Source organism: Periplaneta americana, chromosome 5 (assembly GCF_040183065.1).
Source record: "Periplaneta americana isolate PAMFEO1 chromosome 5, P.americana_PAMFEO1_priV1, whole genome shotgun sequence".
In the NCBI taxonomy this organism is placed as follows: domain Eukaryota; kingdom Metazoa; phylum Arthropoda; class Insecta; order Blattodea; family Blattidae; genus Periplaneta; species Periplaneta americana.
Genome location: NC_091121.1, coordinates 90,799,919 through 90,824,642, shown reverse-complemented (window position 1 = coordinate 90,824,642; position 24,724 = coordinate 90,799,919). Strand labels below are relative to the sequence as shown.

At 35.9% G+C, this 24,724-nt stretch overlaps 1 protein-coding gene across 6 annotated transcripts; it reads left to right on the top strand.

The window, feature by feature from the left end:
• Positions 1 to 1,678: 1,678 nt before the first annotated feature.
• Positions 1,679 to 23,094, top strand: LOC138699966 (UDP-glycosyltransferase UGT5-like). 6 transcript variants are annotated; one of them, XM_069826206.1, is made up of 6 exons: positions 7,637 to 7,771; positions 9,128 to 10,120; positions 17,554 to 17,776; positions 20,075 to 20,218; positions 20,344 to 20,563; positions 21,548 to 23,094. In XM_069826206.1, the coding sequence occupies exons 2-6, from the start codon at positions 9,302 to 9,304 to the stop codon at positions 21,837 to 21,839; spliced, it is 1,698 nt and encodes a 565-aa protein (XP_069682307.1). In that variant the 5' UTR covers positions 7,637 to 7,771; positions 9,128 to 9,301; the 3' UTR covers positions 21,840 to 23,094. The 6 variants fall into 6 exon arrangements, with proteins under 6 accessions (XP_069682310.1, XP_069682307.1, XP_069682306.1 ...); XM_069826205.1 differs by having other exon boundaries at positions 7,638 to 7,931; XM_069826204.1 differs by having other exon boundaries at positions 7,638 to 7,949.
• Positions 23,095 to 24,724: the final 1,630 nt, after the last annotated feature.

Below are 24,724 nucleotides of genomic sequence, written 5' to 3'. Positions count from 1 at the left end.
TCTAAAGTTGCTGCTTTTGCATTCATGTTTTTTTTTTTTTTTTTCAAAACGAACCACAAGCACTCGAATTGCGATTGTGTAGTCGAATATTTCTAAGAAGAAACTGAGATAGTAAAACGTAGACCTACTATACACTACAAATACTCCGTTAAATGCTTTATTAAATTTGTTTAAAAACAGTACTATAACAATAGGCATGAACATCCGTTGCTTGGCAAATCAAAGACGCATGAGTAAAGTGTCCCATACGCGCAAGGTTTAGGCCTAACTATACAGAATTACCGCCGTGAGGCAAGTCTGAATTGGATGATTGTCCATACACACTCAGACTTACCTTCTAGATTTATAGTTCACTAAGAAGTCGTATGAGGTCGTTGAAGTCAGTTATTTCCCATGAAGAAATGCAATCATTCGAGAAATATTATTCCTTCATGGTTCTGCATTCACTTGTTCGCCATTCCTTAGAGGAATTTTTTAGTATAATCTCTATAGTTTTGCTGTTATAAGTGTTCTAATATATAAACGAACATCTCTATGAATTCTAAAAGAAATTCACAAGAATTAGTTCCTAAAATCTGAACTTTCATAGTTAGCCGCCATTTCGCTACGGAAAAATGCTTAAAGCGAAACAATGAAATCTCCATCACAAGCTTGCAGTATCGTTTGTTTCTATATTTACTTTTTCTGCCGCTTAATTTGGAGAGCGCTAATCTCGAGACTTATCCCAAGGCCTGAAGTTTTAATACTTTCGCTCATATACAAAGAGATTTACCTGTGGATATAGGTTTGTGCAATCTTAGGTAAGTCTTTGCGTTTTTGGGTCCTGCAGATGTTTACAGAAAAATAATTTTGAGACGACATAGTATAATTTACACATCACTTGTCATTCTTTTGTCGACGATCGTCCTCATTGGCTTGACTTGGCTTTTCCAGGGCCGAACCCGAAAAAAGTTAGGCCAATTATGCGCCGTATATGTACGATATTCGTGAAGCCGTCGTTGACACGTGGACCATCCTAACACAGCCCTCGCAGAGTTAGGTCCCATTCTTGGACGAGTACCTAATAAGCCCGGGTTCGAAGCAACAAACTCTTCCTCTATCAGCATCAGAAACTCGTACTACCCCAGGACTTCACCCGAGCCCATTTTTAATAATTGGAGATGATTTATTAAATTAGAGGAAGGTAGAGAGCGTTGCTAGAATGATGGAGGGAAACTGAATCATTAAAAAAAAACCTCTTTGCTTTGTCCACCACAAATTCCATTACGACCTGGCCGTCGGGCCACCTGGATAGAAGACCAGAACACTAGTGATGCAGGCACAGACGTGGAAGTCACAGTGGCGACTCGTGATATTTTTTGTTTGTAGGATGTGAGATTGACGACTGACGACCAAGACAGAAACTAATAATAATAACAATAATAGTAATAGTAATAGAGCATGCGCAATTAATTTCTAGCTACAGTTAAATTCTTCTAAATGATCAAATACAACTTCAGTTATTCTTTCGGCAGTCCTGTCATCTGAAAGTCCTGTTAATTCTTGTGTTTTATTGTAGCTTATTTTATTTATTTTTATGTAATTTTGGTTTTTATTCATTTTATTTTTTATATTATATCATTTTAAATTATTCATTATTTCGTTTATTCTATTCTTTAAAATAACCAATGAACTGCATTTAAGGAGGCTAAAAGGATACTTGAAAATTCGTATTGTGGTCTCTGACAGGGTTTCCTCACCACCACCCTCTATTCTTCAACTCAACTCTTAAAATAAACATTTAAAATCACGGATCAAAAAAGAAAAAAAAAAAAAACTGAAGTATTGATGTAGTGTTCGTAGTAGCCAACCGTAGGTTACCGCACCAGAAAGAAGGGTTGTAGTATAGGATATACGGTCATATTCTCAAACACGATTAAAGAAAAGCCATACCCCCGCCCTCCGCACTCACCCCTGTCCGTAAGATATTTGGATGGTTCCTCGGAAAGTACTCCTAAGATCTGAGATGTGCAGTGGCGACAACTCACGACAGAAAGTGGAAGTTTGAAGAAAATTATTACATCGGGACGCATTAAAAATAATATCTGTAATTAAAATGTTTTCTATTCTCAGAGGCACGAAATTAAACTGTAGGATCATCCTCATATCCTTCATGGAGGAATCACCACTGGGTAGTCATCAACTCATCATTATGGATGTAGCTAGAACACTAACAAAAATATAGGCCATATTTTCTTAAAGAGTCAATAGCATAATTTAGATATAAATACGAGTGGAATAAACCTTGAACATCCAAGTTGCATGCAGAAGCGATGAACGTGGAAGTGTTATTCTCGTGTGGTTAATTACCATAGCCTAGAATCTTTGTTTTCTTGGTGTAAACGTCAATTTCGCCTATTTATTGATATCATTGTGCAAAAGGACTGTTGCGGTCGATATTGTGTGAGCTGAATGGTTCAGAAATTGATGTTGTTGAAGTACACTAATAATTTAGTCGATAATGCTTATAACATTTTGTAACGACTGTACTTTCTGTGTATATGTATCCAAGGAAACCCACAAACACGATACACGAGGGCAATCTCCTCAGTCGAACGGTGACCACGGGGTGGAACAAGTGGATTGACAAGTAAGTTGATTTTTGATGGCGGGATTCAAGGTCCAAGAGAAAGCAAATGACTTATACATTACAAAATGTTTACAGGAGTTATTTTCCTTGTTTAATTTAATTCAGTGAAAAATTATTTTAGCGCTTTGAATCTAAATAAATTATATTACAATATCTCAGTGTTCTTTCAGTAAGTAAAATGAAAATATGAAAATAATTTGTGCATCCCCTAGGACAAAAGCAGTTATTACTACCTAATTATTATTATTATTATTATTATTATTATTATTATTATTATTATTATTATTATTATTATTGGCTGTAGTAAATATCGTATCTTCACATTATTACTCACATAGTGTGAAAAATTTATAATTAATTTAACACAAGACGCATGAATACGTAGAAAACACACTTCACCTGATTGTGCCTACTACATAAGATTATGTGATCTAATAAACAGGAATACAATGACTTGACTAGTAGGTATACTAATAAAACGTCGTGTTTATTTTCGGCCAATTAAAGCAATCCCTTTCAAATTATACTAAAACAGAATAATCTGATTTAATGTAGCTACTCTGACTACTATACATTATTTAAAAATCGGACAAGTTTTAAGTGGATTTATCTGTAAATATATTTTGCGTAAATACGTGAGAAATAAAAGTGAAAATTCAATTCAATTCAAATTTATTCACTATTTTCATTTAAATGGTATGATAGATACCCGAAATGAGCTTGTGCTCGTGCTCGAGTACAGTCCAGTAGAGTCTACATAAAATTTACAAACATCAGTAATAATAATAATAATAATAATAATAATAATTGACGAAAATAATGCACAAATAGTAATACCAAATAAATAATAACAATTAGAGTGATAAAATAAATATAAAAACCACTTAGGAGAATTAACACAATTTATATAAACTTCCATACTCGCTGGGTCAGCCGCTGCATCTGCATTGACAATTAAACGCAATAAGTATCGATATAATTTTGTCGTTTTCGCCGTAGAATCTATGGGCCCATGGTGTTCCGAGGCGAAGTTGTTAATTTCTGATATCGGCAAGTAAGTTATTTATCAGCACTTAACGGTGACTCTCGCTCTACGGCTTTCCTCCGCCAAAGAATTAGTATTGCCATTCAACGAGGGAACGCTATAAGTGTATGGGAACTTTTCCAGAATCTAAATCGTTGGAAGAAATATTTAATTTCGTGTAGAGCTGTAGCAGTTTTTCGCATCCTTTAGTTTTGTTCCTAATTTCTAGTTTGTTCCTTACTAAAAAAAAAAAAAATTAAATTAAATTAAAAAAAAAACTCGAAGTCCACTAAAAAGTTCATTGTGTCGCAGACAACGGCAACCGCCATATTGATATGTTATGCATTATCGGGGGGGGGGGAAATGAAGCGGAAAATATAGGCTACCTCAGACCATCCTCCTTGCTACTTCTAACATACAATCAGAGGAAGTTAATCCTGATAAACAAAATATCTGTGAGTCACCTACTCCTTATTTCCAGGATAAATATATTATTAATATTAAAATATTAATATTAATCGAATTTCAGTTAAAAGCTAGAGATATCACAACAAAATATTTTGTTCAATGGCGGGAAAAATATAAATTTTGAGAAATCTTTAGAGACAGAAAACCTTTACATAGCTACTTTTATTTGTGATAAATTTTAAATAGAATACTCAAATATAAATAATTATAGAATATTTTATATCTTATAAAAGTCGCATATTTTATAATTTAAGCTTTTAAGCTATTCATATTTCTGTTTACTACCGTAAAAGGTAGGGGTTTTCTAAAGAGAATGTATTTTCTGAACACCGTCAAATAAAGCTACTTTTTAGATAGCCGTTTCATAATGGCATTTCGATTCTCATTTTAGTATCGAAAAGTCATTGATTTCCACACATAAATAGGCGTGCTTACATGTAAATTTCCGTGTCTAAAAGTACTCTTAAGCATGGTAATTAGAAACCAATTATTTATTTATTATAAATATGCAGATCAAAATTATTTAAATTGGAAAATACAACATTTGGAGATTCGATACATACATTATTCACTTCCAAATCACTCATTTTCCTAATTTTTTTTATCACTTTCGTTGTAATAACTGTGTATTCCAAAATTACATGACAAGCAGCACTCCACTTAAAACAACTTCCTAACAACCAAGAAAACAATCAGCATAGCCTACTACAGTACATCGTCGTTAATCCGAATTCCAAGGGACTGAAAAAAAGAGTCAGTTCGATTTAACGAAGTTCAACCTAACGAGGTTTCGGTAAAAATATGTTCCTATTATCTAAAACGGCAAAATAAATCTGTTGAGTTGATTTTCGTCACTGAGGGTATTCAGCACTCGAGAATCTTTTCATAAACATGGTGCACCGTACTCTGTTATTAAATAAATACTTATACAGTATTTATTTCTGCCATTTTTTTAATGATTGAAAATAAACTTCCCTATAAATATCTAATATTTTTATTCTTACTACTTGTTTCTATCTCATTGAGTTTTTCCTTCAAGTAATCTCTCTATTTATTCCTATGTGTACGACTTGCTTCCCGTCTTTCATTGAAATAAACATGACTAGTTCATCGTAGTGTTACAAAATGGTCTACTAGTTAGGTGGAGCATAGAGGAAGGATGGTTGGGAGAGAGATGGAGGGGATATCCGGTCACTTAGCGAGCGTTATTGATCGATGAATAGTTTTAAGTGATAAACGATGGAGTGGGTTTTGAAGATTCTGGATTTTTTCATTTAATATTAGTGTTCTGATTATGATTTCTGACAAAGTATTCTTCAGCGGTATTGATTAATTTTGAATGGTTCATTAACATCATGATTTGTAAAGTGTTATCGACGTTATTCAATTCATAGCCTGAGTCGATCAAGTGGGCAGCAAATTTTGATTTGTTCCGATTATTTATAAAAAGCATGAATATCACTGAAAACCGGAATACACAATACAGGCGAGTCAAGCCGCACGTGCACGGTAGGAGGTGGGGTGGAAGACGTAGTTACGTTGTGAGTACGACTAAAGAACTACTAGCCAGCTCTGATTTTGGATAGATTGTATTAAGTTCGATTACAATAAAAACATATTCTTTTCCATGACATGTAATGATTCGATAATGCTCTCAATAATTACAAAAGTGTAACGGAATTTATTTTCTGCTTTTTTTCTTTTCAATTATTGACAGAAATCCTCTACGCTCTACGCTATGCGGAGCTGCTTCCTTGTTTTATTTTTCACCGTTGGATTCTTCGGTTCAGACGCCTACAAGATCTTGTGCCTCTTCCCGCATTTTGGTAGGAGTCACTTCATAATGGCGGAAGAATTGTTAAAAGGCCTGGCTACGAAAGGGCATCAAGTAACAATGGTCAGTCACTTTCCACAGACAAATCCAATACCAAATTACACCGACATCAGCCTTGTCGGTACCATGCCGGAATTTATCAGCAGACATCTTCTGGAAAATGTAGCTGTCAAGTATGTCTACAAAACTTTAAACCGTCAATCTAAAACAGGTTTGATCACCTGCAAGAACATACTGAAGTCTCATGTAATGAATAAACTGTTGTCTTCAAATGAAACTTACGACCTTATCATTACAGAACTCTTCAACACGGACTGTTTCCTTGCATATGTCCACAAATTCCATGCACCTTTTATTGCTTTGAGTACTTCGACCTTGATTCCTTGGGCACATGCAAGATTTGGCAACCCGGACATTCCGTCTTACATGGGGAACTTTTTCTTGTTCCACGCATCTGATATGACCTTCTTTGAGAGAATTATTAACGTTTTATATAAGGAATTCCTGAAGTGGGTGTATTATTATAAGTATGATAAACCTGCAAATCAGATCGTCAAAGAATATTATGGAAAATCTATACCTTCTCTGGAAGAAATAGCGAAGAAGACAAGTCTATTATTAGTCAACAGTCACTTCTCTTTGAATCAGCCACGGCCGCTTGTTCCTGCTATTGTGGAAGTCGGGGGACTCCATCTAAAACCATCTGAAAGTCAACTGCCAAAGGTAAGACTTGTTTCCTTGCGAATACTTGAATGTGGATGCTAATTCTAGGAATTCTCCTGGTGATTTGCTTCGGTACAACTTTCACTATAGCAATGATAGAGCAGGCATCCCCAGCCAGGGAAACTCAAGCATTCAAACGAGGTGCGATAGTGACGTAGAATATCTTTTATGTGTGTACCTGCATAGTATTCTGAGATTCCACGTACTGTTGCACCTCGTTTTGGCCTGGCTGGGTATGCCTGGCATATAGCGTATTCCGAATCTCGCTGGATCGGTGGACATCAATGACGTCACACTGCAGCGAAATAGGAACAAAACTCCTGGAATGTTCAATGACTGTCATGGCGGTTGTACAACTTGTTTCATGTGCTATGCTAGCAAGATTTTACAAAATTATCATACATAACATATTATTTACGTTCTGCTCATTACAAACAACATAGCAGAACACACCACCATAAAACAGTGCATGATGTCATTCGTCTGCCAATTCCCGCCCTTTACAAGAACCAACCAGTTTCACTGAACAGATTCACTACAAGCACCTGTCAACGAGCGAACGACTGACAAATGTTTTGCAAGTGGACTTTACGTCTGACCAGGAACCGGTTCCTGTCTTTTAAATCTCAACGGTCTCGAGGCTTTCAGATATTTCGCGGGAGCTTTACTGTTGTAAAATTGTTATATTCAAACCCCTTTGTACGCTCCCTCAGTTTAAATACAACCTTTGAATCCTTCTGTATATTATAAATAATCTGACCTTTCGGAGTACGTTAACTTATACGTACGTATATAGAGCGCCTTATAATGGTCACATTGATCTCTCGTATATTATGTTAATGTATCATTATTTATTTATTTATACCGACACGACTTGTCTCACATTGCGAGACGTGCAAAATCAGCTAAAAACAAATATAGTAGTGGCAGACCTTTGCTCAGAGCTAATCAAGTACTTGTAGAGGCTGGATAGTCAAGGAGGCAGTCGTCAGCTGAATTGTGGGTGAGACAGCCGTGACCTTGTGTGAAGTGCTCGCAGTCTCCTTCTGTTAGAAACGTGTGGCAAATTTTCAAAGCCAACTTCTTCTGTGGGGTAATTCAGTGTCTGTGACGTGATTATTATGTTGACAATTTTTACCATGATTAGCCCATAGGAAAGAGAATGTTTTATCTGTCGGAATTACATAGAGATAAAACTATATTTGATACCGGAAATGATTCAGTGCTACAGCGATTTCATTCATATACCTGAGGTACCATATTTCATCAAGGTAGCCGGCATTCGATTCTAAGTAATTGCTGTTAATTGTAGTTGCATATTGAAGATAGATTTTATATAAGTATTTCTGTTTTCTCTCGCCAATACGACCTATTATTTAGTCTATTTTTAGTGACGAAGAATTTCTCTAATAGCTGCGAAATTTTCTTGAATGATATAGTGTTAGTTATAGTCTTGTAGAAAATATGAAATACAAAACATCTGGTAATTCTATGTTTGTAAACGATTGATATGTGATACATAGCTTTTAAAATAAATTATTTACTTACTTATGTGAACTCAGAGCTCATCATGCGTCGCGTCGGTGGATTTGGTAATAGATTGTATTTTAGCGAGATGAATATCAAGATTTGTCAGGATTACCTGACATTGCACTTGGAGAAAACCTCGAAAAAATTCAATTAGTATTCTACCGAGCACCGTGACGGAGTGGTAATTTGTCCTGCCTTCTATTCGGGAGGCTTATGGTCCGAGCTCTTGGGCCTACTTTCCAGACTTGGATGTTAGTGATTTTCTTAGTGTCTATTTCAGAATGCAGGAATGTACCAATTTAATAGAGCCACGATCAATATTCTTAAATTTTTTATAATCCTTTACTATTATTTCTCATGTGTCTTTTAACAATCTTTAGCGATAGGCCTGCCACCTATCTCTGAAGTAGTGCCCAAGCTATCTTGCCTTCTAGCGGACGTGACGGAGAACCGTGGCATTGTAGAGAAATACAGAAACTATTATTTACTATTTTGTACCATTTTGTCAACAATTGGGTTTCTGGCTCACGTAGCCTCTGCCTCCATAGTGACCCCAAACTTAATTATTGTTGGGTACTAAAGCCAAAACATTTCACAAACCTGATTGGTTATTTGTCTGGAGATTCTTCAATAAGGCAATCGATCCTGAAAAAATTCACTCTAGAAAATTGTGTTTTTACCATCTTTCGCATTAAATTTCAATGAATGGTTGCACATAAAGTCATCTCTTTTCTTTAGAATCTGTTGTATTATACCGCAAGGTCGGAAACTTCACTTTGTGACAAAGATAAAATATGTAAAATAAAGTTTTATAGAGAGGTGCTAAAAAAAGGCCAGATATATTCTCTGAATGCAGCTAATGACGCGTCATTTTTGTATTGTGATCAGTAATTTATTTCATATCTCTTTCCAACTCCAGAGACTACTCAGAGGCGATGAGGTGATAAGACTGTAATGGAGCGAAGGTGAAATGAAAATGTTAGAAGAAACCGAAGTTCTAAGAAAAACTCGTAATTCCCAGAACCTGCCAGAGATCGAATTCCAGTCTATTTTATTAAACATTTCAGTTGAAATTTAATTTCTGTTGGCAACTATGAAGCAGATAACAATATTCATCATTTTTGCCACTGTATTCTTCAGTGCAGATACCTATAAGATTTTGGGTCTCTTCCCTCATGTTGCTAAGAGTCATTTTCTAATGGCAGAAGCTTTGATGAAAGGTTTAGCCGGTAGAGGTCACCAAGTCACAATGGTTAGTCACTTCCCACAGAAGAATTCAATATCAAATTATACTGATATTAGCCTAGTTGGCAGCATGCCGGAATTTTTTGGTCAAGTTTTTCTTGAAAATGTAGCTGTGAAATACCTCTACAAAACTTTAATACGTCAGTCAAATACGGGAATCGTCACTTGCAAGAACACCCTCGAATCTCCAGAAATGAAGAAATTAGTGGCTTCAAACGAGACTTTCGACCTTGTTATAACTGAACTCTTTAATACAGACTGTCTCCTTGGTTACGTGTATACACTGAAAACTCCTTTTATTGCTTTGAGTTCGTCAACCATGATGCCTTGGGCATATGCAAGGTTTGGCACTCCTAACAATCCATCCTACATTGGTAATCAGTTCTTGTACCACGCATCTGATATGACCTTCCAAGAGAGGATTATAAATGCGCTATACTTCGTGGTATTTCGATGGGTGTATTACTATGTCTATGAAAAACCAGCGTATGAAATTGTAAAGAATTATTTCGGAGAATCGTTACCACAGCTGTCAGATATAGCGAAGAATACAAGTCTGCTATTAGTTAACAGCCATTTCTCTTCACATCATCCACGACCTCTTATGCCAGCCATTGTCGAAGTCGGAGGTCTTCATCTGCGATCTTCGGGAATCAGACTTACTAAGGTAAGCCATCTCCAATTCTTGTAACACTTTTTATATTGTCTCCGTTGTAATAGTCCTGCAATTCTGCTGCAACACTATATAGCCTAATGGAGAATATTCTTATGATGAAATCAGTTGTAGATAAATGCAAATAATACATATCTCTAAAAATAATGAGAGTTTAAACAGGTAAATTGGCATAAAATGTGAAGAAATACACACTAATCTCTTCTCTGTTACAGTGCTTCCTTTGTAAAATAATATATTAAGGACATTTTTTTTATCGTAGAAGCAATATTAACAGTTTGACAAATGAAAACTAACTCAACATCCTTCAGCTACAATGTTGATGTTTAAACCAGGATAACTGGTTTCAAACGTTCATAATGTAGGTTCTGGTCAGTGGTGTGGATTTGAAATACTTTAACTTATGCTTTTACAACGTATTATAAAAATATTGGACAATGTGGCCTGATGGAGAATGCCTTGAAATTTAACAGCACTTAATGTCTTGTTATCCGCATGAGTCTTTGAAATGATTGCGTAATATTATCAAGGTAACAAATAACTTATCTTGTACATGTGGAGATTAGTTTTTTGGTCCTACAAAATTATCTGTGGTGATTACCATTTGTTGTTAACGGAGAAAAATTAATCTCTACATAGATTATTCGCCTAACAATGCATATACTGTAGGCGTTCCGGCTGCCAAGTCACTCAATTGAGTGCGCTCCTGGTATGATATGACCGTTGGCTTAAAATATAGGTACTGTATGTCAATATATTATATAAGTCGAACACGGGGTAAGGCCACTAAGGGAAAAGAACCAAAGGAGAAAGATTCGATCCGCTGCTATGGGTTGAACTTCGACGTAGATCAGTGGTTAGAGCGCCCAGTGCGTAGAACTGGGAGACCCGGGCTCGATCCTCGGCGTCGGAGCGAATTTTTCTCCGTTAATAATTATCTTGTGCAGTTGCCGTTATATAATACGACTGATAACACTGAACAACAAGAATTTTGCTCCGACTTAAAACAATGTGTCCCTTATGGTCTGATGTGCGCTGAATCCGAAAATGCATCTCTATTCTTCGTATCACGTAAGGTTTTTAAGATATACTATGATTTCACTTTTTGATAAGCGCTCCCCCAGGAAACATCTGTCGCGATTTGGGGGTGTAAACCAAAACAAAAGCAAATGTATTTTATGAGTTTATGACATTTGGGGTTTATTATGGTTGTTGGCATACTATTTTGTATTTTTAATAAATAAACAGATATTGGTCCCTTCTATTAAGTAAATTTCATAACAGTTCAAAGTGCAGTGAACAAACAAGGGTGTGGTTTTCAGTATTTAAAGGAAAAGTTTACCAGTTTGAGTGAAGGAAAATTAAAAGAGGGCAATTTCATCGGTCCACAAATTCACAAACCTTTGACCCTGACCCTTTGTATGAGGAAAAACTTTCCGTTACAGAAAGAATGGCATGGCGCGCTTTCAAAGACGTTTGCTCAAATTTCCTTGAAAATTCTAGGGCAGAGAACTACATAGAACTTGTTGCGAAAATCATGTTAAGTCCATATGACAAAATGGAGTGTAATATGTCTCTCAAAATACACTTTTTACATTCTCATTTGAATTTCTTTCCTCCTAACTTTGAAGCGGTAAATGACGAGCATGGGGAAAGATTTCATCAAGAAATATCTGAAATGGAAAGGCGATACAAAGAAAGATCATCATTCAGCATGCTTGTAGACTATTGTGGTTCCTTGTAAAATACAGTCCGGGTCTAGTTATAAACAGAAGTCATCCAGAAAATTATTTTAAATGTAAGTTCAAATTCCGAGATTTTTCTCATTATATGCATAAAATATTTTTATTGTTCTTGCGTTTTAAACTATGTTACATCATTTTTGTATCCAGTGCACATTTTTGAAGTATTATGAGGAATTTTGAATCCCTAGTTTGTTGTAATTTTATTAGTAGGAGCGAAAAATTAAAAACAAATAAGTTTTGTCATAAAAAAATTCAATTCATTTTCCCCGGAAAATGGTACGTGATGGGGCAATTTGGATTTTAAATTCAGGCTTAGGGCACACATAATAGTAATATTCACCTGTTTTTATTTAGGAGCAAGAGAAAAAGTAAAAATGTGTTGTTCAGTGTAATCGGGTCATTTTGTAACTACAGTCTAACTCTGGTGGACAAATCGCTTTAGAATTTTGATCTCGGCATCAGATTTTTCGATTTCCATGTTATAACTTCTATATAACTCACATAGTATTGATTACTATAATGTAACTTTCGTTATAGTGGCGGGAATCCTGAAGTATCTTAGTGAGAGCTACTCCATTTCCTCTTATTATTGTTTCATTAGATTAAAATCATTTCTATGTCTTTCCTTCTCTTTAAAGAGCAATTTCATTATTAGGAAAGAGAATCGCAGGATAATACGAAAGGACATAAGGACACCAAACTTGAATCTTACATTCTTTAACACAGCTCTGGGCACACCGTGGAAGAAAACGGAACTTACAAACCCCCGCCCATGCCCTTTTCGCTTACACTGCCTTTTAAACAAACGCATAGTAGGCACTGTGCATCAGTGATGGATTCCAGGCTACCAGCGGGAGCCGAAAGTTTATAAAAGCTATGATGTGTGTCTTATACAATCCGTCACTGAGCAATGTTTACCTTCCTGTATACTCTTCTCAGCCGGGGAAGGTGGAGTGAGGAGTTAAAGAAACATCTTCTGTCACTCAATTAAGTTATTAGTGCCCAGGCCTGCTATAACATTTCAATGATCTCTTTGCAAAGACACGAGAATCAAGTGTACCCTTCAAACTTTCTTTCATGTCTCTCATTAATTTATCTGATCTTGCCTACGTCTGTTTGTTCATACGTTCAGCCATCCATTAAATTAAATTCATCCATTCTTCCACGTGTTCTTCCTAATGTCTTTTCGTTCGCACATTGATTTGTTCATTGGTATATTCCTAATTTTTTTTATTTATTTACGCTTTCATACTTCTCTCTCTTTCGTTTTATTTATTAATTTATGATAACCCTATATATTTTTTCTTTAATATTCCATGATTACTTTCTCTTTAATTAATTACTTAAACTTACACTCTATACAATTTGTTAATCTTCATAACCTTTTTAATTTGTTCTGGGGGTCTGGCTTTGGCCCTTGTAAATTAGATTGTAGAGTATTGGTGAAGTGATTGTAATAATGGTGAAGTGACACAGGACAACGTCCTAAAAAAATCCCTCAATACTAGCTTTCTACACCATGATCCCGGTCGCCACGATGATACACAGGGTGAAAGGGAACCTATTACATTAATTCACAGAGGTAATAGATCAAGTCAATGTGAAAAAGTTTTATCAAATAGGTTTTTTGATACGTCTAAGTTGAATTATAAATTGATAAGGTGACGATATGTGTCAGGAGGAAGAACAATTGTTTGCATGCATCAGAATCTGACTAGTGTATGTAGCTAGTCGGCGATGTATGCAATGGAGGGGAAAGGAACTGGCCACCCTACCCCATTATCTCCTGGCCTAGTTGTCTCATAAGTGGTGCCTTCTTGGTATCACTTGTGAGATTCAGACTTGTCTTCGGACAGTTCACTAAAGAAGGTTATGGTACCATATGTCTGAAGAAAGTGTATCTATCAACATGCCATGCACTGATGGCTAAAGGCGTGTTCTCGAAACCGAAGCTGCTGTTAGTGCTAAGAAGATAGCAGGGTAATTCCACGAAAACCATGACATCAGATGTCACATATGAAGTTGTTGTTTTAAAGTCTTTACTATTTTTACGTCTGAGAGTGATGAATGGACAAGACCGAGGCACAGAAGAGAGCTTGTTTTCGTTTATAGTTTGTTCTGAATGTGAGCGGGAAGTTAGAGCATATTATTCCTACAAGCGAAGCAACTTGAGTGAACTTTGGTCTCCCTTATCTCATCAGTCTGTGAATGATCTTAGCAGTGAGTGGTTTGATTGAACGTACACCTTCGCGAAAGAGGATGAAGCAGGTATAATACATTGCCTCATTCGATAGTTTTAACTTTTGTTATGAGGTCATCTAAATCAGCTCAAATTTATGTCCCGTCCGTTACCAAATGTTTGAATTTATTTAGTTTCAAGCCATACTATTGCAAACTAGCCAATGAAAAAACATATTCTCTTCCAATATTCCATGGTGAACACCATGAACCTTCAAGACCTTAATTAAATTCAAAACAATATTTTCAATCGTGGCAACAGACGGGACATCTTGTGGTAACAGACGGGACAAGAATAACTGTCCCATCCGTTACTTGTCCGTAATAATGAAGTCCATACCATGAATTTGTTATTATTGTTATTATTATTACTAGTATCATCAGCATTATCATCATCATCATAGTCATCCATATAGTTAGTTAAAGTGTATATTGCAGGTTAATAGTACTTTAACAACATGGCAAATATGTCTCCAGCCGAGAAAATGAAGCGGTACAGTATAGAGAATGTCTGAAACAGTCGGAGAATTATGAAGATGCTAAAATTAACGACGCAAGAAGGAAGAAACATGCACGGGCTCTGAAGAAGATAACTATGACACCGAAGGATATGAGAAAGCAAAAAAATATGATCGTGAACGGAAACGTGTCTATCGGTAAAAATTGAATAGCCTGAGTCCAAGTGAAGAACTAACTTGTTCAAGTATTCTGTTTCTACCATTAGGGCTAAAGTTGTCCATCATGCTCTCCGTAATCTGCCTGAAAGTCCAAGAAGGCATTATGAGGTTGTGGGTGTATTAGCGAGAACCTGTGAATTATGGATGATGGAAAGCAACATATCTGTAATAGGAAACCCTGTCAAAGATGTCGAAGATGATGCAATTAATTTGTATTGCAGGGAAGATATCAGGAGATAGGATTCCGGAAGGAAAGACTGTTTAACAATTTACATAGATACTGGGAAGGTAAAAAATGCAGACACAACATCTTGTGGTGACCATTAAAGAAGCTTATAACCAATTCGTTGCAGGAAAAGGGACAAACATAATAAGACTTTAAAAATTTGCACCCCTTCGTTCTACAATGAATACTGTTCGAGCTTACATAGAATCAGTAGTTTGTGATGTAGCAAACGAAAAGTGTATGTTCAAATATTACTAACAAATATGGAGACTACGATAGCTTGGACAAACGATTAGAAATTAAGGAGGAAGATTTAAAGAAACAGGTTACATATAAACAATGGGCACATGCAAATGGAAGAGTATAAGAAATTGAAATCAGTAGTCAAATTGCAGAAGATGTGCAAGCATTGAAAAAGCAGACACCAACCCTCCTGATACATTGCTTCATCACAAGGCAACAAAGTGCATTTTTTAATGACGTAACACAAGCTTCATCTGAAGTGTGCTACCAGTGGACTTTTCGGAGAACTATTCCGCTATGTTTCAAAATGAAATACAGGCTGCTCTTTGGAATAAGAAGCAAATTACAGTTTTCACAGCAGTGGCGTGGTTTGGCAACGAACCTTGTAATTATGCCTTGACGTATGATAAATATGCTGTCTTTGCTTTCTTAGACGAAATTTTTAGAGACATAAAAATAATCATCCAAATGTGAAATACCTACACGTATTTTCTGTCTCTCAATTCAAGCAGAGAATTAATTTCATGAACATATCATTTGTAGAAGAAATTTATGGGATACAACTGTCCTGGCCTTTTTTTCTCCTCGAGCCTTGGGAAAGAAGCTGTAGGTGGTGTAGGGGCAACTATTAAAAGGCTTATTTGGACTCAGGTGAAAATAGGAAAATACACAGTTCAAGATGCACAATCATTTGTCAAATGCGCTGCAACTTCTTCCGTCAAGATAATTTTGATTACAGATGAAACAGTGAAACATCACGATATGTTGAACGTGCGTTGAAACAACACAGCGTCCCTTCCAGAGACACAAAAATGCATTCCATAATTGGAGTATCTCCATACAAAATCAAATGGAAATATTACTCTTACATCTCTGATGACCATGAATTTACATAAAAAAAAAACAAATCTTCAAGTAGAAAATATAAATATACCTATTAAATGCATTTATGGTATGTATGTTCAATCTGATTTTTTTACTCTTTTTTATTTGTACTTGGATCAATCAACAGTTTTGGTATTACAACGTTAAATGATTACGTTGTACAATATGCGACATTATAGACGTACTCAATTGTATTATTTTGTTGTTATAAGAGATATGCTAAAGTAATATGTGCAGATATAATGTTTATTAATTGTTTAAAACTTTTTAAAAGTAGTTCACTGTTTTATTCAGTTGTTCTTTCCATTCATTACAGGACATATTCGGAAAATGTTCCGTCCGTTACCTGTATGTCCCGTCTGTTACCCATTTTTAGGCAATTTCTCTCAATACACAATTCATATTACACAAAGTTTGAATGCACCCATGAATAGCTGTGTACACTCGCAGTACTTGGTAATATTGTGGTATTTTTTGTATTTCATAGCAGGACAGAGATTGTATAGAGTTTGTGTTCATTGTATATACTGTGTCATTTTTATGTCCCGTCTGTTACCTTCCTTTAAACAGTTATAACCGTTGTCAAATATTTTATAATTTGCTTTTCAACAGAAATAATATCAGCTTATAACTTGATGCAGGCATTCTGACTTTATTTTGTATATTAAATAATTTCCGTACGAAATAAATAAATATATATTATACTGAACAACTTGTATGATTGTCCCGTCCATTACCGTGGAATTACCCAGTAAGTTTCGAGAAGAATCTGAGACGACTGTTCGCAGATACACAACGTATGTTACCTGAAACTTTACCTTTACCGCATGCAAAGTGTTCAGGCATTACGTCATGTGGATCTGCTGAAGCGGGTCATAATTATTTTGCATACCACAGTGCAACCAGAAACCAACATGGGCATGGTGTTCCAGCAGGATGACGAATCACATCATTGAGGAAAAGAAGTTCGTGAATAACATTGGACGTCAAATGGCGAGATCGTGGTGGCCAATTACATGACGTCCAATTCTCCAAATCTGGTGCCACTCGATTTCTTTGTTTGGGGTCTTGTAAAGATTGATGTCTATGCACAGGGATAATGGTGATCTTAAAGCATACATTCTCTCAGCTTTTGGAAAAATTATCCTTGAGATGTTACATTACACATGAGAGAAATAAAGCTTACGATATGATTTGTGTTATGTACGCAATGGTGGTATGGTGAGGTCAAATATAGGCAAAACTCCTATATTTCTAGAATATATTTACTGATTACTGAAACGAAAATAACAACCGTTCTCATGTTACAGCGTTTTCAATTTACGCCTTCTCAAACAGATCGCTCTGTATATTTTAGATTCACCAGCTCTTAAATTCACACTGCATAAATTTTTAGCTTTAGCATTGTTACAGGACCTGCAGGATTTTCTGGATAGTGCAGAGGATGGTGTCATTTACTTCAGTCTCGGGTCCTTTGTTCGAGTCGAGTCTATGCCAGCAGACAAGCGGGATGCATTTGTGCAGGCGTTTTCGGAGCTACCTCAAAAAGTGCTATGGAAATGGGAAAAAGAGACGTTACCTGGGAAACCGAAAAATGTCAAAATAGTCAGCTGGCTGCCACAAATGGATGTACTTGGTGAGCGTGGCACATGGTTTTATATGGATATTTGTGGATCCACTCCTAGTGTTACAATGACATATTATATTTTTATCATCAAAAGCCTCATCATTATTGGCTCGGAAGTCCTGACTGAATACGGTCTTTCTACAGATCTCTCTTAATTATATTCTCTGTTAGCAGCCAATCTCCTTCAGTTCCTATCCTCAGAACTTCCAACATTTTAATCTATATCATCCATTCTTCTTGAATACTATATTCTACGAGATTATCTACCCAAAACCTAACCTACAGCTCGAAGAGTAATGGGCCCTTCTGTCAAAGTATCTGTCCCTATAAATAAATACTTTACTGATTGTACTCATAGATCATTTTCCAGCTAAAGCGTTGCTGATGTTTTATTAGTTCACCTACCTGGAATATTTTATTTTCACAATGTAGGCCTATGTGCATATATTTAAAAAAGTCTAGCAAACGTAATTCTACATCATCATATCATTATTATAATCATCATCATCATCGTCATCATCATCCGATTTTCAGGAATTTGTCGCTTCCGTTTAGTCCTTAGTTTCCATACTTGATAGTCGTCCTTTTACAGTTCTCTTTCGTTTATTACACTCTTTAACTTATACAATACCGTCTTCTAGATGTTCATTTTTACTCATCGCAGTCTGTATATCTCAATATCAGTGTTCTTGGGGTGTCACCTTTCATCACATTCTGTATATCACAGTACCAGTCTTTTCCGGGCATTTTCGTTTCTTTACACTCCGTATACCATAATACCAATTTTTTCGTGGTGTTCTTCTTCGGGATGCAACCTGGCTCCGTCAGGGCTAAAGCAGGATGACTCACCTGTCAGCGTCACATTCACGAATGGATTATTAATAGAAATATATACAAAGCATATATATATATTAATAAGCCAAGCTCCAATTTAAGCAGATAAAATGGGATTTCATACACAAAGGGTCTCATTACTACAGACCATATTTTATAGTAAGCCTACATAATTATGTAGGCATCAAAATTAATTATGTAGGCATCAAAATAAGTAAATATATGTCTATTACAAGCCTTGAGTAACAAATTCCTGCCTTTCATAGATCAAGTGTCATGAGAACTTTTTCGGTACTATCGCACCACGCAAATAGAACCACCTGTAATCTTTTCATTATTCTGATTCTTCCTTCCGAGAGATGTTTGGAGAAGCCTCCACATTCACTGACAGACAGCTTAGTTCGGAGAAAAACTGAACCTCTTATGTGTTAAAATATTCTTGGTGCATTTCTTAGAATTCCTGTGCAATCAATGAAAAGTTACTTTCTTGCATCATTGATTCAACATTAATTTTTTTCTTCAAATATCCCCCCCCCTCAAACAAATGCAAGCCTGCAACCATACAGGCGAGGAACTTATAGCAATACATTTTCGCGACCTATTTAGCATCCAGAAAAGATTTCTGACTATCACATCGGCGGCCTTCACTTCTGTATAACTTAGCCTATATTCTCTTTTAAAGTCGAGTGTGCCGAATATGACGTCAAGATCAACATTATTTGAGGAACAATATCTTGTTACATAAGGCTTATAGGCTTTGAGTCGCCTAGAATCAAATTGCACTTTCTCCAAATTATGAAATACGAGATTAAGGTATGTTTCTGTACAATATTTTGCATGGAATGTGATAAACTGCTCATTTGGAGTCAAACTAGAATTTATCTGCCTTAACGTTAGTAGTAAAATCACCATGTGGAGTCTAACTGCACTAGTTTTTCGTCTTTTCTGATGAATCAGACTTTTTGATAATGTACAGTTTGATTCTAGGCGACTCATATATTATGTTGTTTATATATTAGGCTATAGTTCCCAGAAAGTGTTTTGTAAATTATTGTCTTTAATAACCTGAAATTCTTCTCTATTATGACCATATATTCAAAATAATTTACGGTATTTTATGTAATCATTACCTAGATATCTGCGACATGAAGTATATATAAAATCAATGGACATCTGTTTGCTTCCTTGAATTTTTTCCCTCCCACTGGGTCAGATTTGATTTAAATATGTCTAGAGCATACAGTAGTTTGTAAAACACAGCATTTATAACGTAATTCTTTCTCTGTCAGGAATCTTTCCTATTGCCTGAAATTAACTTTCAGGTCATTCAGTAATTCAGTAGTATGTAGATCTCTTGATGTAACTATTGACAATCGACTTATTCCTGTTTCTTTCTGAGGACAAAGAGAAGCGGAAATGTAAAACTGATCATTTACTTTTTAAAGTGATAGATTGTCTTCCGGTTTTGTTTAGAGCCCGATCGCAAACTCGTGGCACCAACATGCGCGAGCTTCTTTCTGGGGCTTCGGAGTGGGGATTCTGTTTGTGCGGACGACTGCTTACTCATAGAGCGTACTGTTCAAACAGCCCTCCAGCAAGGCTCTTGGGCGAGTCCATGTAAGTGGATGCCAATTCGTCTTTCGCGCAGGTGCCACGAGTTTGCGATCGGGCTCTACCTAATGTTTTTGTTAATATGTAAAACTAAGATTAATTTTTAAGATTTTATTTTTATGTTCTTTCAGCTCATCCTAACGTGAGAGTGTTTATTTCTCACGGAGGTCTCATGGGAACCATGGAGGCCGTGTACCACGGAGTCCCTATGGTGGCGATTCCGTTGTTCGGGGATCAGTTCCACAATGTCAAATGCTCTGTGCAGCAGGGCATCGCCGTCTATCTTGACTACCACACCATAACAAAGGAATCAGTACTTTCAGCCCTAAAAGAAATCCTACAAAATCCTACGTAAGCTTTTTCTTTGACGAATATCTTTTGAATAACCAGAATTCCTCTTCTGGACACAATCGCCGTGTAGACCTAAAAATCTCCCATAAATATATTCATAGTCTATAAGTCTAACTGGAAAATAGAGACTTTCTAGGAAGAACTGGGTTTGATTTGCTACTGAGAATTGTGTTTGGGATCGTGTCTGCGCAGAAACAACTGTGATTTTTAAATACCTTGTGAATATCGCTTTTATAAGATGCTATGTTTACAGAAAATACTATCTTAGTAAACATGATGATAGAATATTCCGATAGTCAATATGATGCAATATAATCTAATTTTATTTAGAGTTCAGTCTAAATGGCATATCATAGTTTAAAATCAATACCACTTACAAAAGTAAATGACCATTGTATATTATAATATCTGTATTCATTTTAAATTTTCAGATTGTTACTTACCATAGAGTTAACCATGCAAATAGTTATTTATTAAATACACAAGATTGTAAACATAAATTACCTGTTACATATTTCACAGCTAATATATAGAAAAACTGTATAAGATATTGTGAGTCAAATGCCTGATGATGCCCAAGGGCGAAAACGTTTGCATTTCATTGTTATAATATACAATGATCATTTACTTTTGTAAGTGTTATTGATTTTAAACTGTGATGTCATTTAGACTGAACTCTAAATAAAATTAGATTATATTAGAAAATACTATGTAAAAATTTATAAATTCTTCTTTTGAGATGCCTTAATGTTGTCACGAGGTTCCAACCTGTCTTATAACAGTTGACTAAACAACAACTATGGAACTGCACAGATCTGAAAGCTGTAGAAAATGTATTTTTGTTACTGGTGATGGCATTTAGAAACATAATTCTTATAGGTGGTTATGGTAATTAACGATAAAAGTATACGCAAGTATTTACTTAATTTATTAACAAATGTATGACATCTGTTCTTGCTTTAATGCGCATTTCTAATATTTCAGGTTCACGGAGAATGCCAAACAAGTTAAGAAGGCGTTCCGTGATCGTCCGGTATCGCCCTTAGATACTGCCATCTACTGGACGGAATATGTAATCAGACATGGTGGGGCACCTCATCTACGATCTGCAGCTGTGGATCTGCAATGGTATCAATATCTTCTATTGGATGTCTTAGCAGTTTTGTTTCTTTGTGTAGCTGCAATCCTAGCAACAACATATCTGATTCTGAAGAAACTAATTTCCTTGTGGCGAACTTGTAGTGGAAGAAAACAAACAAAAAACAAAATAAGTTAAAATCATTTATTAATTAGCTAATTATCTCCATACAGAGTGATTAGTGATTCTTATAGAACCGAATCTAATGTCTTGGCTGCAATTCAAATTGAAAGAAAAATGATAAGATTCACAAGAGACTTTCGTTCGTTCATGTGAAACACGTGCACATCACCGCCTTTTTCCACTAGGCTCATTTCGACGGGGCGCTTCATTTTTTCTTTAATGCGTGCCAATAGCTATCACACCATCGGTGTTCCTGATTTCCATGTTGCCCACCAGCTGTTCGAGGGTTTGGGAGTTGTCATGGAAAATCCTATGTTTGAGACAGTCCTACAAGGAGAAATCAGGGTTGGTTAAATCGGGGGAACGTGGTGACCAAAGACCAGCAGAAGTGATTCGGTTGTTTAAATAGCTGGATATCGTTTTCCTTGAATCTTATGATGTACGGAGAGTTGCTCCATCTTGCTGAAAATAACAACATGTTGCTTCACAAACTCTAGTTCAATCTTATTCGGGAGAAAAATATCCAAATAGCCTAATCCTTAAACCAGATATGTAAGCACCAAACTCTCACGTTCACTGAGTGTAGGCCTAATTGGGATTCGTGAATTCCACATTGCCGCCCTATAAACTTCGTCCTGAACTGTTGTTGAATTTCAAGAAAAGATCTTGTAACCAATAATGATTCACTATAGACACACGTTCTCCAATAGTATACGCCATCTCTGTTGTTTTTGACCTTCCATTGCTGACGAACTGCTGTTGTCATCTGTTCATAATGTACATTAGTGACGACATTAGGTGCGCTTGATTTTAAAGGTTGTTTGAAACTAATTCGTTTCATAATTTCCATTTTATTATTATTTTATTTGGTAGGCCTATTACTAATTTTTGTTGGTCTTATTTTTCGTCACTATTATTCTGATATTATTGTTATTGTTATTATCTAATTGTTATTGATGTTTGTGTAAAATTTATGTATTCAAAGTAGTAACGTTTGCCAAACTGTACTGTTTCCGAGCACGAGCTGATGTTCATTTCGGGTAATTTTAGTCTGAAACACACCATTTTTACGAAAATGTTGAATAAATTTGAAACACGAATTTAAAATTTGAAATTTTGTAACTAATTTGTCGAGTTCAGTTCTATAATTATCACTGTGTAGAAACGTTACATATTAATATTTTCTCTGGACCATCTCAGCAGAGAACAATATAAATGTTGTGTACGATGAATTACTGCCAAATAAAATACCTATTTTTTTGTTTACATTTCCCGAGTATATTTAAAATAACGAATGGAATTTTATCATTAAGAATGTGTCTTGGTAAAATTTATGGACTTTGAATTATAATCTTTACTTTGAACAAAATTCCAGGGTGTTCCAAGTCTACTTCACTATGGTGATGTTCATTTTTCTTGTACGTCTTACATAGCTCACACATTTTATATTAGAATATTTCTTCGGTTTGGGAAATGTCAGTACCGAAACCTAGTTCTTTTCTGGTAGCCTATCTTAAAAAAAATTCATTTCTCATAAGAAGGAAAAAATTGACGTGATTTATACAAGAGAGAAAAATTGTAACATTTTGAAATGAAACGTTTACTCTGATGTTAATCGTGGTAGCTACCATGAAAAGAGACGTGTAAAATGAACTCTGTGCTTCATGATCTCCCAAGCGATCTGTCTTACTCCATTCCTTATTTAATGTTCTTCAAGGTTTCGTTTCTCAAAATACACAACATTGCTAATTTTTTTCCGTTAATATGTTATATACTCTCAACGGTAGGAAATATTTTAAATTGCTTATTTTACAACGATGTATCAACTGCTAATGTTATCTAGAGTCTGAATGAGATTAAAGTGATAATGCGAGCGAAATGAGTCCAAGGTTCCAGCGTCGAAATTTACCCAGCATTTGCGCTTAATGGGTTGAGGGAAAATCCCGGAAAGAACCTCAACCAGGTAACTTGTCCTAACCAGGATTTGAACCCGGTCCCGCTCGTTTCACGGCCTGTCATGCTAACCGTTATTCCACAGAGGCGGACGGTAGGAAAATGATGTTCACTATGGGAGATCAAAACTCACATTGAAGTACTGTTTGCGTTTCAACAATGTCAGACGAAAATGGATGGTTTCTAATATACAGGGACATCATTTTATTTTTACTTCAATTTTTATTGTACCTGAGTTTTTGAATGTACTTCACTCCCACCCCTTCTACTAAGGAAGTTCCAACTCCACACAGAACCAAGACCGCAGATAGTAAGCAGTACTGAGTTACTGAGTATAGTACGTTCCAGAAATATGTTCGCGTTTTCCAGTGACGAAAGAGCTTTCAACACTGAATCATATTTTCGCATAGGTACTGTCCGTTTGCCTACGTCGCATCCCGATTTCCCCCACCTGCTTCTGCTCGACCCTCTGTAAAAGCTGGGCTGTCTTAGCTCTTTTCTGAAAACATTAATTTCTCTTAGGAATTGGACGTTTACGTAATATTATACAGCTGTTTAATTTAACTTAAATAAAAGGGCCTCGTTAAGTAATTAACTGTCACGTGATTTCCTCCCTTTCTACAATCCTGCGGCATAACCACTTGGACGGACAGTAGATAGCATGTCTGAGTAATTTTATATTTTCGGGTCGGGCAGAAGTGAAGATTGAATTCACAGTACGTAGAGTAGGTACAGAATTATTTCAACATGAGTTACTAGTACGAAGGACGAAACTGGCAATTGGAATTAGATGCAATAGTCTATAGTGCGATAATATGCACAAAAGAACTGAAGCCTGTATCGAAATGAACGGCCACTATTTTCAAAATTGTGTTTAAATATTCATATTATGATTATTTTTCAATTTAACTTCTTTCTCTATATTGTACGCTAATGTGCTGTAGACA